The sequence below is a fragment of the Neocloeon triangulifer genome, unplaced genomic scaffold (genome assembly GCF_031216515.1).
Source record: "Neocloeon triangulifer isolate White Clay Creek 2 clone unplaced genomic scaffold, ASM3121651v1 ptg000014l, whole genome shotgun sequence".
NCBI lineage: Eukaryota > Metazoa > Arthropoda > Insecta > Ephemeroptera > Baetidae > Neocloeon > Neocloeon triangulifer.
The window spans coordinates 29,617,420-29,636,585 of record NW_026775556.1 but is presented as its reverse complement, the minus strand read 5'-3'; the positions used below and the strand labels follow the sequence as shown (position 1 = coordinate 29,636,585).

Genomic DNA, 19,166 nt, shown 5'->3' with positions numbered 1-19,166 from the left:
AAAACTTCCGGTGCATCATACGGTTACGTGAATTTGCACAAAGCTGAGGGCGAGCGTGTGCTTTTGTTGTCTGAAAGACGAATGGCATTTTGCATTTGGCACCGTGAAAACAAACATCACCCGCGCAAGGGTTGTTTGTTTGCCTGCCGCACCCTAACAACGATGATGGATGCAGCTACCCCATGAATATTGTTCACTGACCATCCATCCCTTTGTTTCTGAAATTAAAATTTCGGCCATTGTTTCTGTTTAGCAAAAAACCGCAAAACCAGAAAATGAGCGAGCGACTAAACAAAAATAAAAATCGGGCCTGAATGTTTTTTGATGGGAACTAAACAAAACAAAAACTTTTGCACACATACAGGTTTATTTTTACCAATTTTCCTCATTCATTTCAAATTATTTTAAAAGGCCATCTCCAGTAACGATTTTTATTTTTGAATTCAAGAGAAGAAAAAATTTCATGACTGCAATCAAAATCGCGATTGGAAAATTTTGCACTCATAAGGGTCAAATATGAAATACTTACATTACCACGCCCAAATCACTTGAAACTTGAGGGTGATAAATCACTAAATTAATCGAGATTAAGCATTTAGATATTAAGATCAAATGCTTTTGGGGGGAAAAGGTGAATCTTAAGAACATGTTTTAGCTCTTTGGAGTGCGAATTTTTTTATTTTGATTTCATCTGTTAATTTATTGTCATTTTTAAATCAAGAACGAAAACCTTTACAGGAGAGGGCCTTTAAATTTACATTTATTCAAAACAATTATCGTTGCTATAAAATAAAATCTTCTCTGAGTCCCGCTAATTAGAGGGCAAAAATAATTAGCTCTTGAGACGCAATTTCAAAAGAAATGAGATTTCTTCTCAGGAAATTGAGTGAGTGACAATAGAGGCAGACAGAGAGAAAGAAAAACCGCCATTGCGGTCTCGCGAATATAAAAAGCGACCGCTGTCTCTTGGCTTGGGCTCCTTTTTCCCGCTGCAGCCACATCAAAGAAGCCGCCAAGTGCATTTCCCTCCAGCGACCTCATTGTTTACTGTGCACTTGAGGCGCGAGCAAGAACGGATTGCGAAGCTTTTCCACCCGCGCTAATCCCTTTTCCACTCTCATTTGCATCTCGCGACATAAAAAAATTTGTGAAGGGATTTATGGCTGGAAAACTGCACTCGGGTGCCATTTTCTCGGATAATGCGCTTATCAAAGATCTTTTGATAAAATGTGTTTTAAATGCGATCAATCAGTTCTACTTACCATTGATCCGTTGGTGAAGCAAACGCCTTTTGCCGAGCAGTCCTGAGCGTCGCCGCAATTGTCAGACTTGACGACCACCCGCAGTCGAACACAACGCTCGTCCAGCCACTTCGTTGACACAACTGTTAACAGTGAGGAAAATGATTCAATCAAAACACTATTTGGTATACAATTTGTACCTCGGTAAAATTACAAGAAACGAAAATTTAAACATTATTAATCTTACAAGTAGTTTGATTGGAGATAAAGCGAAATAGTATCTTTTTTTGAGAAAAAAATCAAAGTTTTATGCAAAAAAATTAGTTATAAAATTAATCTTACAGTAATTAAAATATATCAGTGTAAAACGGTCCTAATTTGTGAAGGGATGTTGAATTTTCGTAAAAATCACAAAGAAATATAAATTTATCTTAGGTACATTATTATAATTGTTGTTAGTATTGTCAAACCAACAAACTTTAATAGTTTAAACGTTAAATTTCAAAATTTATTTAAAAAAAAAAAAACAAGAAATTTGTAAATAAAGTAGAAAAAAATATTCATTTTCAATTCATTCTCTCACAACAGGCCAAAAAAGGTTGTTAGGAGGGTTCATTAATGAGAAAATTGGCAGCCAGCCCTAGTAAACAACTTACTAAAACTCATAGGCTCAATCTTAAAGCAAGTGTTTCTAAATTAAATCTACTTGCCAAGCTGGAGAGGAAAAATGGGGGAAAATAAAAATCTTTAAAATGCGTTTTTTATTGAATAAGTCCAAAAAAGGTGATTTTTAGTCGCACATATTTTGAATCAGGAAGTCACACAAAAAATTTTCACAGTGAATTTTAGAGAGAGGAAATAATCACATCAGACATTAATAATATTTAAAGCGTCAAAAACTTATTACAACTGACAATAAAAAAACATTAAGATGAGAAGAAGATGTTATTCGGAATTAAATAAATTCAGATACAAAAATTACAAAAAATTATTCTGTAAGAATCAATTTTCCGGCGTTGCTATTTTATATTTTAAATTGACAAGTTGCGATTGGGAGCGAGAGGTCATCAACTCGAATCGCCCCAGGTATAAAGTTGAGCGGAATTCGCGTCGTTATGTCGAGTTCTCACACTCTGCCAGCAAATCTCGCTGTAAATACTAACGAGTGTTGCGAGTGCATCGCCGACTTTCTGTATAAGCTCTCTCTCTCTCACTTACTCTCCCGGACGGATAATTGACTGCCGTCGCTGTTTATTCTGCAATTCTCAGGATGCACCCGCTAGCGTGACACACTTTCAAACTTGAGGCAAAACTCGTAAGCGTCTGAATGCGCCAGGAATTAACTTGGGCGAGGCCTCTTGCTGCCGGCATAAATAATCAGGGCGTAATGTTAATTGCAATGAATGAAAACTTCTCGAGCGGATGCGCGCGAGCCCAGGATGAGCTATGCAACTCGCAAGTCACGCTGATGATGCGGATTGCATCCGTTTTTCACGTATGAACTCCACCGAATAGCAAGAAGAAATTACGAAAAGTGCATCCCATAAATACCTGAGGCGGCAGAGATTAACTTCAAAATGTTGTCATAAAAACGGGCTTTATCCTTCGCATCAAAAAGCTAAATTTGAAAGAGATAAAAATTTTCCAAAATAAACTGAAATTAAAAATGCCTAGATTTAAATTTTTTTATTGAAACAAATTTTATTAGCTGAGAATAACACAAATTCAAATAAGGATGAAGTACGTTTTTCACTCCATGAAAATTTTATCTAAAAAGTCGGAAATTTCATCACTCGGTTACTGCTGGAAAAAAAAAATTAAACGGATTCTTCTCATTAGAAAGATTGTCTATTTTACCAAAAAATTAATATTACATCAAAATAGCTAGTTTTGTTTATTTCACAAAAGAAGAAAATTTCAAGCATTTGCAATACATTTTTATAAACTCTAATTTAATTTTAAAATTCTTGAAACATGATAAAAATGATGATTTTTTAAATAAAGTTGAACCCAAAAATAAAAATAAAAAAAATAATAATTGGGTGGCGCCTTCCGTACCACCAATAAAGGGCACAGGCCGACAAGACTTTGTCTTGGCCTGACCCTAAAAAAAAAAAAAAAAAAAAAAAAAAAAAAAAAATAAATAAATAAATAAATATTTAATTTCATTTAAAAAAATCATATTCTGCCTTTTTAATGATATTTTCTTAATTAAAAACAGAGAATATAAGGAAAACTTTTATACTTAAATTTTGACCTAATTTTTTCTAGCGCTTGGCAACTGGCTTTATTTGGCTCTTCCCTTATTTTCTTGCTACTTTCGATGCGCATCGCCTGCTTTTCACCGACTTTCTGTCTCCCTGCCCTTCGACGCCGGCCAATTTGCAATCAGCAAACTTTGTCGCGCGCGCAAATACGGTTACCACAGCAATCGATTCAGTTCCCGAAGCCGTGGAGCGTCCTTGGGTGGAAAAAAAGAATCATCGGCGCCGCACGTGGCCCGAATGCTGTGGAAGCGCTTTGCTTTTGAATTCCTCGGGCGGAAATTTCCATTGTGCCCGGCGCGGTGACTGATTGTGTTGTATTGTTCGAGCCGAATAAATACACACAGCGCCGGAAAAGCGGCGCCCGCTTTTCCACCCGAATTGGCTCCGTCCGCCGCGACAGAGTAATCCAAAGCTGCTCTGAATTTCGAAAGCTCTTCTTTGAAACCGGATATATGTGCTGGTCGATTTTTATTTCCATTCGCTGCTTTTGTTTGTTTGTCGGTTCGTCTGGTCGTGGATGATTAATCGACTCCATGCACCTGAGTGGAAGAGACGGACAATGGCAGAGCCAAACACGTCTATCATAAAAGAGTGTCTGTGGTGTTCATCAAACGGAAATGAGATTTTTTTTGTTTAGTCTATAGACAGAGATATGAATAAGAGATGTTAAGCAAAGTGCACCGTCACTAATTTTGGAAGAGTAATCTTTGAATAAAGAACCTTGTACACAAAACACAAATTTTATATATGACTTTAAATTTTGTCCGTAATATGTTAGGCTTTTTATTTATTGTAGTGTTGTACTGTTTGAAAATTTTTACTTTACGCTAGTTCCATAAGGAATTAAAGCACTTGTGATTTTTTAAGAACAAATACAAAACAATAATTTAGTTACTGAAGTGTCTTGTTTAAAACAGGCAGTTTTCCTTAAAAAATTAATGCTGCGTCAAAAGTTTTAGTAAAAAAAGACATCATTCTTCCCTTTATTGGAAAATAATACTTGCTATTACTTCGATTTTTTATTACTATTCATTAAGTCCATTCCTGCCAAGATCCATTCGGTGCTTATCGGCTGTAAAGCCTACGTATGAAATCAACACATTTTTCCTAAAATAGATTGTAGCTGGGAATTTTTTATGAACTAACATTTTGAGCCTATAAGAATACGTATTTTGTTTGTAAAAAGGAAGACTCTTTACAACAGTTAACGCATTTTATTAATTACCATTTCCTAGTGATTTCACACAGTTAAAGTTGAAGCTTTTATTTCAAAATAGGATTGAATGTTTCATAATTTTTGTTGAAGTTTTTGGCCTTATTTCTTATTTGAGATGAGACACCCCGATTTCAATGACAATTGGTGTACAACTTTTACTTTTGCCAGCTATTCCAGAAACCTCGGGGTGTGTCATCTCAAAGACATACGAAATTTTTCATAAATTTTTGAGCATGAAAAGAGGTATTAATGATACAGCTAATTTGCAATAATGGCATTTTAATTCCCGTTAGTTCCTAAAACAAACACAACGGAAATGAATTTCCATATAAAACGATTGGCCATTCATTTTAATGGCCGTACCCAAAAGGGGATCGCGCATTGCAGCAGCCAGAATTTCAATTTGCAGTTTTTCACGGGCGATCTCGCCTGTCGATAAATATATATTCGGGCCCTTTTCCCAACTGCTGGGCAATAAAATTTAATACTTCCGCCGAGGCCGATCTTGGCGCCGATCAAATGAAGGGTGCCCTCGAACGCCCTCGCGTTATTATTTTATTCCGGCCCCATTAATAAATTGCGCGAGAGATGGAAATCGCGTGCATTTATATTATGAGGTCGCGCGCTCTTCGTGTATAATTTCTGCTGATGAGAAAGGTTCGGCACACCGCGCTCCTCTCCCACACATTCACAATTCACGCCACGCGCGCCTCAGGCGCGTTCGCGTTCCGCATCGTGCGAATTTAATTTATGCCCGACCTGCGCGAATTTCCAGACGACGTAGGCGGAAAGATTAAATCAATGTGCTGCTTCAGCGTTTTTTCCGCTTTCAATTAACTTAACACGCGTGGAAATTATATAAAAAAAAAAAATTATTGATGACGAGTGACCTAAATTGACACAGAAAATTAAGTAGACAAATTTAGGTCAACAATTTATTGAAAATTTCATTTTCTATAAAATTAATTATTATTATTATTTTAAACATGCCATCATTAATATTTTTATTACCGTTGTAAAAAAATCAATATGAATTCAAAATATAAATAATTCACGGAAACATAAAGAAAATAATACTGCTTTAAAAAAAGTTCTACATTGATGAAACGTATTAAAAATAAAATGGAAAACCACATTTAAATTTAATAAAAATATAATCTACTTAATTTTGCAACTAAAAAACAAATTCGAGCAAATTGACTAATTTAAACTAAATTTTTGGTACGTCAGAATTTGAACATTAGCAACCTTCTGAAAATGAGGAAAATGCAATCAAATGTGACAAATTTGGACTATTTTAATGAATATGTAAATCTTTGGAACAATTTTTAATGCATAAATATCAAAAATATTATTCATTACGAGCGCTGAAAATTATAAATGTTATCTTCACACTATATATTGATCATATGTGGATCATTTGATCAGTTTTCACTTTTCTGGTGAATATAATTTTAAGAACAATTAATTAAGCTTGATTAAATATTTATTAATAATAATTCTCTAGACCAACTCGAAGCAATTTAAATTTCACACAAATATTTAATTAACATTTTAGTAAATTTAAATTTTTTCCCAATTTTTACCATTTCCACATTTCTAAAGGAAATCCAATTCTAGCGCTGCCGACTTTTCCAACCCACACGTCTGCTCAGGATGTGCAGAGAGCAATCTTTCCGTCAGATTTGCCCTTGCTCGCGCCGTTCTCCTATCGAGAAATCCATTCCCTCATGCAAAATAAACGTATTGATTGGAGGAGACGCTCTCTGCGTATGTTCAAAATGCACAGAGAACTAGCTCGAGGCTATTCAGAGACGCAGAATAGTACAAATATATAATTCTCGGCACAAAGACGTGACGCCGCCGGCAGAAGGCACAAGAGCGGCCGGCGCTGCTCAAACAAATTTCTGTCGATGAACTCCGGCCGATATTTCAATAAATGGGAAGCACACTCGACGGCGTCGGCAACCCATCCAAACGACACGTTTGTGACTTTAAAGGACATGCAAATAATAATGACGTGTGTGCTCTTATGATAATACGGTTGGTTTAAAAAGATATGGAATAAATTGTTCAAGCAAATAATGTTTTTCTTTGTTTGGTGTGATTAGTGAAAGAGGATTCAAAATTTTCTTAATTTGGCAATATTTCCAGGTTATAATTGCAGTTTAAAATTTGAATTTGAATTTTTTTTTTAAATCCGGCTTCCTCGGTGGAGATGAGCAACTTTATTGTTTCTGCATGGTACAGAAAATCCCTGCTCTACTAGTTTCGGTTGCAGGTTTGAGCTGTTGAAATGAAATAAGCTGACGTTTAACCAATTGTAATTAAATTTTGAAAAATTATAATGCAAATTATATTCAAAATTTTTTAAATTAAATTTATTTATTTATTTATTTAAAGTTTTAAATTACAATATTTTTGGAAATGAAGCGATCGGGCTTTTCCTCGTTGCAGAAAATTGTTTTTATTCAAAAACAAATGGCTCTACCAGTTTCGGTCACGGTCAGCGACCCTATTTCATGAGCAAGAAAAATTTAATCATGTCGTTGACTTTGACGGTGTTAAAGTGATTCACTTTGAGTCAAACTGGAAACAGAGAATCGCGGCGGAGAGCATGGCAATGGTGCGCAACAGTTTCAGAAAAATCTGTTGAAGTTCTATTGTTAAGCGGATCATTTAACAATTTCTTGAAGTGTAATTTTTATTGGTTTTATTTATGATAATTTATTGTTCTCGCTCAATACAAAAAATTGTATACTGAAAAAAAGAGAGAGAAGGTTTACTATAATATACGAAACTGTCAATCGCTTAGTAAGTGTGCCAGAAGGCCACTCAAAGCGAGCGCAAATTTTTTCTCCTCTTTGAAATGAGCAGCGCTAAAAGTCATTTTCCGAAACGTCAAACACGGACGCTTATTAACTTGCCTGAGTGACGTTCCCGTTTGACGTTTTTCGCCTCTTTTTCTCTCTCTTTCGCGCCGATATTGGGCCGAATAATTTACCAATAAAGAAATAATCGCGCGCCTCGCCGGCGGCGCCGAATTCATATTCATAACGGCGTCGACGCTTTTTTATTGGAATTTTTCCACAAAGCACCTTTTGATGAGCGAGTGACAAAAGACGGCGGCGTCTCTCTTTGTGAGCGCGCTTGGAATTTTAAAAAGTTGCCCCTTTTGTGCGCTCGCGTTCTCATCTCTCTTTGATTTGCGCGAACGAATTCCAGCGAATCGAACGATTCGAACGAGAAATTTCTCATTTCCATTCTCTGTTGGAAAAATGAATTTGCTCTCTCGCGGTGAGAGAGAGAAAAGAAGGTGGCCTCCTTTCGTGGACTTAATCAGGCCAAGGGAAGAAGTATCCGCTGGCGAGGAAGAACAGAAAAGGAGAAAAAGAAGAGGCCGGCCTGGATGTGCTGCAATTAATTGCGCTCGGCCAGAGATGAAAAGGAAGGAAAGAGGAGCCTGCAAATCCCCTTATTGGGCGGAGGAGAGGGATAAGAGGGGCTTTGATGCAACACCGCAGGGGAAATTGCATCTTGTGATGATCTGACGCGTCCGCTTCAAGGGAAATTGATCAACCTGAATGCACAGTTGACAACAAAAACAACATGAAGTTTGTGCATTGAAAACTCATAAATTATTTTTCTTTTAAAGATCTATACGAAAATAAAAATTATCAAACAAAATTTAGACAAGAATAAATTATTTAAGGTGAATTATTAGATTTCTTTGAAATTTGAAATTACTTTTGTTGGCACATTTTCAAACATAAAAGTTTTGAAGAAAATTAAATTTACATTAAAAAATAATAGGTAAACAATCTTTTTATTTTTACCGATCGCACAAATCAAGAAATAAATTAATTTCTAGAATTTGGAGACACAATAATTGTTAAAAAGACTTAATTTATTGCTTTAAACCACTTGAAATGGGAATTTTGAAGCTAAAAATTGAGCCAAAAGCAGAAAATTAATTTTATTTCAAGTTACTTTTTATTTATTGCAACCTGATATTATTGACAAAATCAAGGACAAATTAAACTTTATTGTTTCAAATAGAAGTGGTATCTGTTCTTATAAATCGTGTCAACAGCAGGTAATCAATTCTTTTTAATGTAGTATGGAGAGCAATTTCAATATGAATGGAAATGGAAAAAATTTGCAATTCAGCAAACTTGTGCGCACATCTGCGTGCACAAGCTCCAGTTTTCTTTCCTCTGTGGATTATTATTGTTATTTGCACACGTATTGTGTGTCTGGCAGTATTTCACATATCTCTCACCTCCTTTTTGTCCTTCACAAAGCGACTGGCTGATCAAAAGCACACCCGGATGCATCTCTCACCTGCGCTTGTGTGAATTGCAACAGAGGCGCGACCTACGGGGCAAATTTGCACGGCACGTGCGGCGCAAAGGGATTTGAAGAAACTTTTTCACGCGCTGCATGCAGATAGCAGCGAGCGAGCAAGAGGAGCAGCGAAGGGAAACAAACGAGCGAGTCTCGCGCTGCATCTTAATCTGGTACACGAAGTAGAGGGCAAGTTTTGAGCGAGCGCGATTTACATCCAGGTCGGCAAGAGAAGTGCTTTGTGTCGTCAAGCATAGAATATTGTCTCGGGATTACTTTAGTTTTATAATTTCAAAAGTAAATAATGTCTTTAATTGGAGGCAAGAAAGTTCAATTGTGGTTTAGAATAATTATGTAGGTAAAAATTAGAATTTCATGAACAGTTTGAGTGAAATTAGCTATGAAAAAATTAAACATTAAACTGATTTTAGTTAATTTTCATTAGATTATAAAAATTAATATATATCTTTTTATTAAAAAATTTACCATAATATCGGATAGAGATATGGTAGGATAGCTGATTAAGAGTAAGTAGAAATTTTCCGTTTGACAAATATCTCTACAATTATTTTTATTCAATATATTCGTTGAAAAATTACATACTGAACTTCATTCATTAAATAAATATTTAAAATTTTTTATTTTAATATTGAAAAAAAAATTAAGTCAAATATAAAATTAAAATACTAAATTAATTCCAAGTTTTAAAACAATTTGCTTTGACAAACTTCAAAAATTGAACAAAATTTTAGAAACACTCACCTATAAGCAGATTGATGCCTTCGGTGAGGTCTTTGTCATACAGGGTGACCACCTGGCGGCCGTCGACCTGCAGGGGTGTGATGTCCAGCAACACGCCCTCGGTGGCGTCGCAGTGCTCGTAGCCGAGACGCGTCACCTGCGAAAGCAAATTGAGGTTGAATAGCGACTGCCGAATTTCATGCACGAAAGACGCCTTTGAGGAGAAACTGGACCAAAAGAAAGTCTGGCTATAGCGCGCAGTTCGAGTGTGAAAACTTTGCCAGGGCGCGCGATTTCGGCCTTTCGCGCTCGGCCGTGCGGAACGTCGGTGGGAGGAAATTTGCGGCAAGAATATCCAACTGAGCGACAAGTAAAGATAGGTCGGAAAGCTTGAACCTTTTGGCGGTTTGAGAGATAAGGAAGAGCGATTTTTGAATTGTCTGGATTTGTTTTCTGAAATTTGTGTCACTCGCTTGGAGGAAAATGGGGCTCTAAATTCCTTTCTTTTAAATCGGATTTCAATTTCAGAAACCTTTTGTAAAAAAAGGTTTAAAAAAGTTCTACTCATATGTCATTTCATGAGATAGTAGTTCAAGGTTCCCAATCTTGACCTACGAGCTTTAGTGACTTGTTCACCAGGATTGGCTGCCGATTCTCTACAAATGTAATTTTATTAATTGCCTATAAAATTTTTTTGTATTTTATTTTGACTTGTTATGTAGAGAATAAAACAAATTGAGATACTGTTTAATTTTTATTCAATTTTTTTTCATTGGAGGGATAAACAATTAAAAAAGCTAAATTGCGTTGTTCAGGATGCATTTTTATTTTTACAAAGCCTTTGGTTAGGCTGCTTTTCAACCTTGTTCAACCTGTGTTTAGCACAATTTGAACCGTTAGAAACCACTTGCACACACTTGCAAAAGTAAACTAAATATTAATAAATTTCATTTTTAAAACATTCATCATTATGTTTTTCCCTCTTTAAATGTGGTAGTTCAACAAGTTCTAATCGGTTCTAGTTTATTTTTTAACAGATGATGTTTTATTAATAAATTATTATTATTATCAAAAATTTTAATAATCTAAAATCAATAAATTTGAGTTGCTTTTGATAAAAAGCCTAATTTACAAATCAGGCTTTTAATCAAGTATGGTAAGCAGTACTTGAAATTAACTTAAACATGAATTCTAAAATAAAATAAAAATTCCTAAAAAAAGGAAACGATCCAATAAGATGCGATTTTTGACATTTTTTAATCACGTTTCGCTGATTAATTTTTCGATAGATTGATTAAGTAAAGCATTAGTGACATTTTTATACCCAAATCTTACACTATAGTTTTGTTTTATTCCAATATAAAGACGAGTGTTCAAATCTAGCAAAAAAACTCAGAATCAAGTTGTGGGTTTATCGAAGGAATTTATCTTCGACAGTTTCACCCATCAGTGCTTTCGTTGGCGCCTCTAGCTTTCTTTTCTTTTCTTTCTTTCTTTCTCTCTTTGGTTTTCTTGGAACGGCAAAAAAGTGAGTAAGGAAACTGAACGATGCTTGTCGTCGTTTCCAAGTAATTCGGGCAAAAAACTTCGGCCCACGTGTAAACTGCTCGGCATGGAAAATTCGCAAAAGAAAGGCACTTTGTCTGGCGGCGCCGGAAACGCAAATAGCGCGGAAGTAAAAGACTTTGATGTCTCGCTGGCGACAAACAAGAAGAATAAATCCGTTCCAGGGCACAAATCAGTCTGGTGCGAAATTCTGCCTAGCCCAGAATGTAAATATCCGTGCTGGCATCAGGGTGGGCAAACACAGAGCGGCTGCTTTGATCAGTTTGCTCTTCAATAATTCATGCCAGAGACTGACTAGCCAGTTTGTATTCTTTTCTACCAACTGATGTGCAAATCACTGCCACTTTGAGTTGTCAAAAGGCAACTTCTAAGATATACAGAGGAATAGCAATGGAAAAAGAGATTAACATTTTAAATGTCTTTCTATAAAATTTTCCTTCCACTATAGGTTGAACTTTGTCCTTTTGCTGCTTATAAATCATAAACTTCAGTCCCTGTAACAGCAAAATCCCTCTCAAAAATTATCAGATCGATTAGTCATTAGTATATATGGAGGACCATCAGACTTGTAAGAACCAGAAAGATCTTGCAAAATTTTTTCATTCATCATTTTTAATTATTTAAGCCTTATCCTAGATGAACTCCAATTTTTATAAACACCAACATGATCCTTGGTAATTAAGCCATATATAAACTGGCCTGAGAAAACTGGGGGGTCACCGGGAAATGATAAGAAAAGTCCAGAATTTCTGTTTTCTTCTTCTTCTTTTTTTTAAAGTATTTCCTTAAATTTATGGCTTTTTCTTACTTTCGTTTTGAGAAAATAAGCCATTAATTAACTTTGGCAAAAATTTATGACCTAGATTGAATTTTGTCTCATTTTAGAATTCAAAAATGAGTATTTTTTTTTTAATAAATTTTCACTTTTAACAAAACAACGATCCGCTTGGGTGAATTTAATTACAAAACTTCACGAGCCACTGACCTGATAGACGGAGAAGTCTGGTTGTCTGCGTCTGTGCTGACCGTCCGTGTCCACATCCATGGGTGGTTTGCGCGTCCTGTTCCGGGCAGCCGCCTCGAGGGGTGCGTCGTCAATTTTCACGAGCAAGACGTCGCCTGTCTGCACCACCGACGTGCCAGACCACGCGTTGTCCTCATTCACTGGCTCACCCTGCCAAACAGAACAAGAAAATTTCATTAGATCCAAAAAGAAAAACTGCATTACTATATAAGGTCGGAAAAAACGGGGTTTTTTTTAATTTGAACTAGTAAGATAAACAAATTCCATTTATAAAAATCAATTTTTATATTAATTTTAGTGAAATTGTGTATTTTTATTTTATTTGAATGGCGTAGAATCTTGTTATGGAAATTTTTTCTACTTTTGCAAAAAATTTAAAAACTTTTGGCAAGTTCGTGTCCAAAATCAATTTAATAAAAACAAAATTGAAGTTTAAAGCAAATAAGAACAACAATTTCTGATTTCTAAAGTTTACAACCTCTTTATTAAAAATTATATCTGTAAATTAAACTCCTTTTTTGATTTAAATATCTCCAACATTGAAGAACAACTTTTATCTGTCTGTCTGGAGCACGCACCAACACATGTTAGGCCCGAAGCGCGAAATCTTTTTCTTTCAAACTTGCAGCACCATAAAGTTGGCGTCTGTTTTCTGTTTGAGCAGTTTCGGTTGTTTCGCCCGCGGAGCAAACAAGCGGCGAGAGTTGCGCCGAATTTAATCCGCTCGATATCGCCTCGCAAAATACACTTCTTGGTATCATAATAATCGTCGTTCGCAAGATGGGGGTGGCGAGAACCAGGCGCAGAATGCGTGCGGTGCGCGGCGTCAAAAGGCAGCGAAATTGGCTGGATTAAGAGTGAGTTTGAGCGCTTTGGCAATCAGGATATTCAGGATTACACGTGGGCGCGTAAATAGAAGTGCGTCAAAATTTCCGCAACTTCGTTCACATACAAGGAAAATTCAAACCCACCGCTTTAATGGGTTCTGAGTATTCTTAAGAGCTTTCTGGAGAGAAGTTTGTTGCAAAACTTTTCGCACATCTTCTCCTTTTGCTGCAGAAGCATTTAAAAGAAATTGTGTTCTACACATTTTTCTATACATTTTCTTAAAAAAATTATCTCGGAAACTATTATGTTAAAAAAGTTTTATATTTGAGCTCAATTTATTTTTATTGATTGTTTGGAATAATTTTAATAGCATGTTATGAGGGTAATTTTTCAACAAAAAGGGCAAAAGAAGATTCTTCTTATTATTATTTATTTAATTTCAAATTCAAATATTCTATATTTTGTTTTTGGCATTAATTTGCAATAGCAATAACACTTTTTAAAACAAGTCAAGATACGAAGCATAATTCAAACGGTTAAATTCGTTTGTCATAGCACAAAAGCTTTCACTTCCTTTGTCGCAAGTTTCTCGTCATTTTTGAGGAGTTTTAAAGTTATTTGGCACCGCATTGGGATCATAAAATCATGGATTTTCTACAGACTTTTTGAGAGAAATTTCCCTGACCTGTAGGTCATTTAGACACAAATCGGTTTGATTATGTCGTGTTACCCTCCTCAGATCAGTACTATCGCCATATTTTCGAAAGAGGTGACGATTCCGCACAAGGAATTTAATATATTCTGAAGACTATTCTAGCGTTCTAATTATTTTAAGCCTAGGCAACGAGAATTAATGCACCGGTCTAAATGTCCCTTAATTCAGCTCGGCATTCTCTGGAGTCGTATGGGATAATTAAGTGCGTTGGTGGTCGGCCGGCTGACGTGCCGAATCCCCTGGCCAGTGGCTTAATTTGCGCGGCGAAATCCTGCACTGAGAACTAATAACGCGACGAGGTGCAAACCCTGCTTTTGTCTTCGCGCCAGGATTTGAGCCGCCTTTGTGTCCAAATGCAAACGAAGCGAGAGTGAATTAAAAAGAAGGAGAAACGCGGAAAGGTGCGGATTTTGAGAGGGTGAAAGAGGAAAAGCACTTAGGCAAATTGCACCAGACTTTGTCTCATTCTTTCGCCAGCCGTGTTTTGTTTTAAATGCACTCTGTAGGGTGAAGTTATTCTACCTGCGCTGCGAAATAATAATGGTGCAACTCGCTCGATAAAAAACTTGGAGGCAAATTTATATTTAATGAAATTAAGTTGGATTAATTGCATGAATTAAATTGATTCTGTTTATGTGCACAGAAATAATTTATCTTGAGATTTTTTTATATTTAGTGCAAATGTAATTTCGGGACGAGCAGGGTTTGTTCTTGCTCAAGAAATAGGGTCACAAACCGTGACCGAAATTAGTTGAGCCGTTTTGTTTTTTAATACCAAAATTTTTTACAAAGAAGACAAGCCCAACTTCTTCATTTCCAGTTAATAAGTTTCATTTTTTTAATGAGGACAAATGTTAGGTTTTTGACGGTTTTTTGTAGCCAAATTTTTATCTCAAAAGCAAACGAAAATTTGATAGAAAAAACCTAAATTCTGGAGAAATTGCATATTTTATACTATTTAAAGTTTTATTTAGTACAGTTCAGTTATCACAAAACTTAAAACCTCGTCTGCTTGGTTTTAGGTTTAAAAAAGTTGTAATAAATGTGATTTTCAAACTGTGAATTTTTCAGGATGGCGTTAAAAAAAAGTATTATGGATAAAGAAAAATTAAGTATTAAAGCCTAATTATTTTCTCAAAATGTTATATTTTGCAAGAACGATTTTTGATACTTTGAGTGTTTTGGCTCTTTTGATGATTTCTTCCAATTTTCTTCAATTTTGTAGTAGAAGATCACGATCGAGGGTTGATTCATGGTGATTTGAATTTAAAGTCGGCTTTTCTTCGATGGATTTTTGCGTTTTTTTATTGTTTAAGAAAAACCAATATGTAGAGCAGGATAATTGTTTCTTCTTAAACAATAAAAAATTCACAAAAATCCATCGACAAAAAGCTGACTTTAAATTCAAATCACCAGTTTTCTTCAACTCTAAATAATATTTATATGTAATTTCCAGTATTTTTACACACAAAAAACAGCCTTCAATGGATCACCTAACTCTAAATGTTCTCCGCTTCTGGGAAGTGCCAGAACAACTCATCGCAGTGACTTTTAGCTTTGTTTCGAAAGGGGTTCCCTTATCCCCGCGTGTCTCTGCGGACTCCATGATGAGAGAGTGGCAAAAACAGAGAAGAACTGCAAATCGATCGCCGAGCTGCATCACACACACCCACCACCTGACCCTTTTTCCCGCCTGACAAAAAGCAGCAGCGTCGAGAAGGATAATAATTTAATTCAAAAGCGTTGCTCGCGACACATTTGAAACGCCGAGTGTCAAATGGCCCGCAGGTCGACACTTTCTCCCCGCGAGAGAGAGGCGAGAGAGAAAAGTGACGCCGGAGAGAGGCAAAAAGTGTCACTCGCCTGCTGCTGAGCCCTCCCCAAAAGCAAAAGTGCTTTTTTCACAATGATCTCGCACCCAACGAAAACGCCACACGGAAAATTGGAGGGAAAATAATAATAATAATAATCATAACCCGGATTTTTTTCCGCTCTGATTTGCAATTTCTGGCGCGCTCGTGTGGCGAAATAATAATTCATTGTTGATCCGAAAATCAACAAGTTTGGCTGAATTTTTGCGTCATTACGGCCTCTCCCCAGAGGCGAGTGGAAATTCAATCTGCCTGCCGTGCGTACGGAGGAGTTTTGCCATCGGGAGAGAAAGTGATATATTATTTCAGGCCGGATTTTTGTTTCGGCGCCGCTCTCGTTTGCGAGCGGATCAGAGAGGCAAAATTTATTGGCGAAAACAAGCAGTTTGCTATATCAATGAGCGTTTAACGCTGCAAATTGAAAACTGGCTTCTCTCTGCGACCATAAATCAGCGTCAACTTGTATGCTTTCCCTGTCAATAAGCAAAGGAGAATTTAAATAACGTTTTTCAAGCAAAAATATTAATTAAATTAATCAATTGCCACAAAATTTTCATTTTGGGTAGAGTTGCTTGTTTAAACAACAAAATCATCATTACTTTCATTTTTGAAACAATATGTGGACCAATAAACAAGAATGATTTTTTTTTTTTGCAAAAATTCGAGATGCACTGCACACACACAATTAGGGTAAAAAAATCCTAACGTGAAAATTTGAAAATTTTTCGCTAAACCCGATTGCTAAAATAAAAAAAAATAAAAAATGGATACTATTCCCTTATTGACATGTTATTCAAAAGCTGTGTCTTTGTATACGTTAGCTTATTTCAAAATAAATTTTAATTTGAAAAAATTTGACAAATTATAAAATCATGGGGTTGTTTGTTTAAATTGAGGCTGCACATGGTATTTATTATATTAATGCTTTTACTGTTTGATAACATTTACCATGAAAATTGTACTAATCCTTGGAAAAAAGATTCCAAGATGAGCAAAAATTTTGTTAAAATAATCATTCAAAATAAGTAAAAAAAATTTGCCCAAGTGTATTTTCATTTCTTTTCTAAATAGTTATCAGTTTGTAATCAGGAATTTGAAAAAGTATCACAATTCGCAACAACCGGGACAACCAATTTATCTATTGAGATTGTTGGTGTCTAGATCACTTCCTTCCACGCAGCACTTTGCTCAATACGCCGGATGTTGAGGTTGCGGAGGAAGTAACAGTTAATTAACTTGAAGCGATAACCGCAGTAAACAGTGAGTGCGATTGAGTAAAATAAATCAGCTGAATGGTTTTAATGATCAGGATTCAAAGGATTTTAAATATCTTAAAAAATAAATTTGAACATGTACAATTCTTTTTAATTTCAGCTGATAATTCTACATTTTTCTTAAATTCAAAAATGTAAATATTTCACTTGAAAATTTACCCAATTTGGAACTAACTTTCACTATTTCCTTATTATTTGTTTCATTTGTTTTTAAATACTTATAGCAGTCAAATTATATTTATAAAAATTAATTATTAAATTAATTAAGACCTCATCTCATTACTATTCAAAAATTTTAATTTGAAATTCCGCTTTCAATTTAAAAAAATTCAAAGGTTAAAAATAAAATAAATAAATAAATAATGTACCAGTAAAAGATTATAAAAGTCAATACTTTCATTTGATAATTATTATTTTTATAATTGATTAACAAATAAAAAATGTCTTAAATTTTTTTGTACATTTGCCAACTTGGTTTTCATTTCCAATTATTTGAATTTGAGGGCCAAAAACCCTTGGGCGATTTTCCATTAGCCATTCGACGAGCGAGTTCAAAGGCTTTTTCACCCGTCAAAGAATCGAACAGGCCGGATTGACTTGTTGCCGCCGCTTTATTATTTCGCTCTCGTTCCGTCCGTCCCGGGAGAAGAGGAAAGCGGTGCCAATTAAAAGTTGGTTTCTGGCCCTCGGCCGCCGCGCCTACGTCGCGCGCCCGCGCGACACTCGACGTAATAACAAAAGGGGCTCTCCATTAGCCGTAACGAGGCCCTCGGGCGATGCAAATTTATGCGCTTTAATTCGCCATTTCGCGCCACCGCTGACTGCGCCGAGATAAAAATCCCCGCTTTCGTTTATGTATGATAATAAGAAAAGAACGCGCTGCAGGTGAACGTAATTTACATGCGTATCGCGTTACGCCAAAAACTTTTGCGTCCCGCGCACGTAATTCATTCAGGAATTTCTAAACTTTGCGCTTGAGCCGCACCTGGAGATTAAGTTTCTTTTTTGTTTGGCTTTTTGGGCAGATTTTTCAACCTTGACGTTATTAAAGAAGCGAAAAAAGAGCAGAAAAAAATAATGAAAATTAATAATATTGCATTATCATTTTAGTTTTACATTCAGAACAAATAATGCTGAAATTCGTCAATTTCAGTAACTTTATTGCTGAAAAAATAAAATAGCTCACAGTGCCATTATCGAAAAGACCAAAAATTATTGTAAGGTTATTCCATTGACCCACTTCAAACCCATCTTTCCTCCGTCTTCTCTCATAATGGCGATTCGCGGTCGTAAAGAATGCCACGCGCGAGAAAAACGCGATGGGGCGCGATCTTTACGGCCGATGGTGGCGTCGTTTCAGCTAAAAGAAAATGTAAAATAAAAAGAGCAAGGCCGACGCGAGTGTGTTTTATTATTCACAAGACACACTACTTTGGAATTGCCCGACCGACCGACTGAGGGCCGAATTTCAAAGCCCGAGAAGGCATCAATTATTCGCGCGGCGCTCGTGGGGCGTAAATTTTTCGCGTCAAATATTCACGCTGGGCAGATCATGCAAAATTTATTACAGCGTACATACTCAAAATTGCCACTGACGAACTTTCTGAGCGCAGATTTTTTCTACCCGCGGCAACTTTTAGTTTAAAAAAAGGAGTGAAAAGAGTTGGTTTCTGTTGAATTTTTCAAAAATGGGAAGATCGATTGAAAAGCCTGAAAGCTGAAAATGTTTATAATGGGAAGGAGAAATATTTTCTTTGCATGTATTATTTGAACTTAATATAAATAGAGGCAGATCAAAATATTTTTATTTCTTTATTAATTTTGCTTTCCAGAAATTGCGAATAATTTTAAACTTATTTCTCTATTATGATAATTAAGAAGATTATTGATCATTTTGATGCTTTTAAAATTCAATATTAATTAATGAGGTAAATAATAATTTTTTTAGATTGTAAGTTATTAAAATATGACTGAAATTAACGGAGAAAAATATAGAGCTTTATTTTACAAACTTTTAACTACCAAAGCTTACAGAAATAAGAAAAAACCGTCTTCATCTTTTAATAACAGGGACTG

General features: G+C 35.7%; 1 protein-coding gene across 3 annotated transcripts in view; it reads right to left on the bottom strand.

Annotated features, from left to right (window-relative positions):
- LOC132200277 (delta and Notch-like epidermal growth factor-related receptor) overlaps positions 1-19,166 on the bottom strand; it is a 98,863-nt gene that overhangs the window by 21,079 nt on the left and 58,618 nt on the right. For all 3 annotated transcript variants that reach the window (XM_059625623.1, XM_059625625.1, XM_059625622.1), the window contains exons 3-5: positions 12,364-12,552; positions 9,834-9,969; positions 1,263-1,384 (exon numbers count right to left, since the gene is read on the bottom strand). In XM_059625623.1, coding sequence (XP_059481606.1) covers positions 1,263-1,384; positions 9,834-9,969; positions 12,364-12,552 — 447 coding nt within the window. The remainder of the gene's footprint in view (positions 1-1,262; positions 1,385-9,833; positions 9,970-12,363; positions 12,553-19,166) is intronic.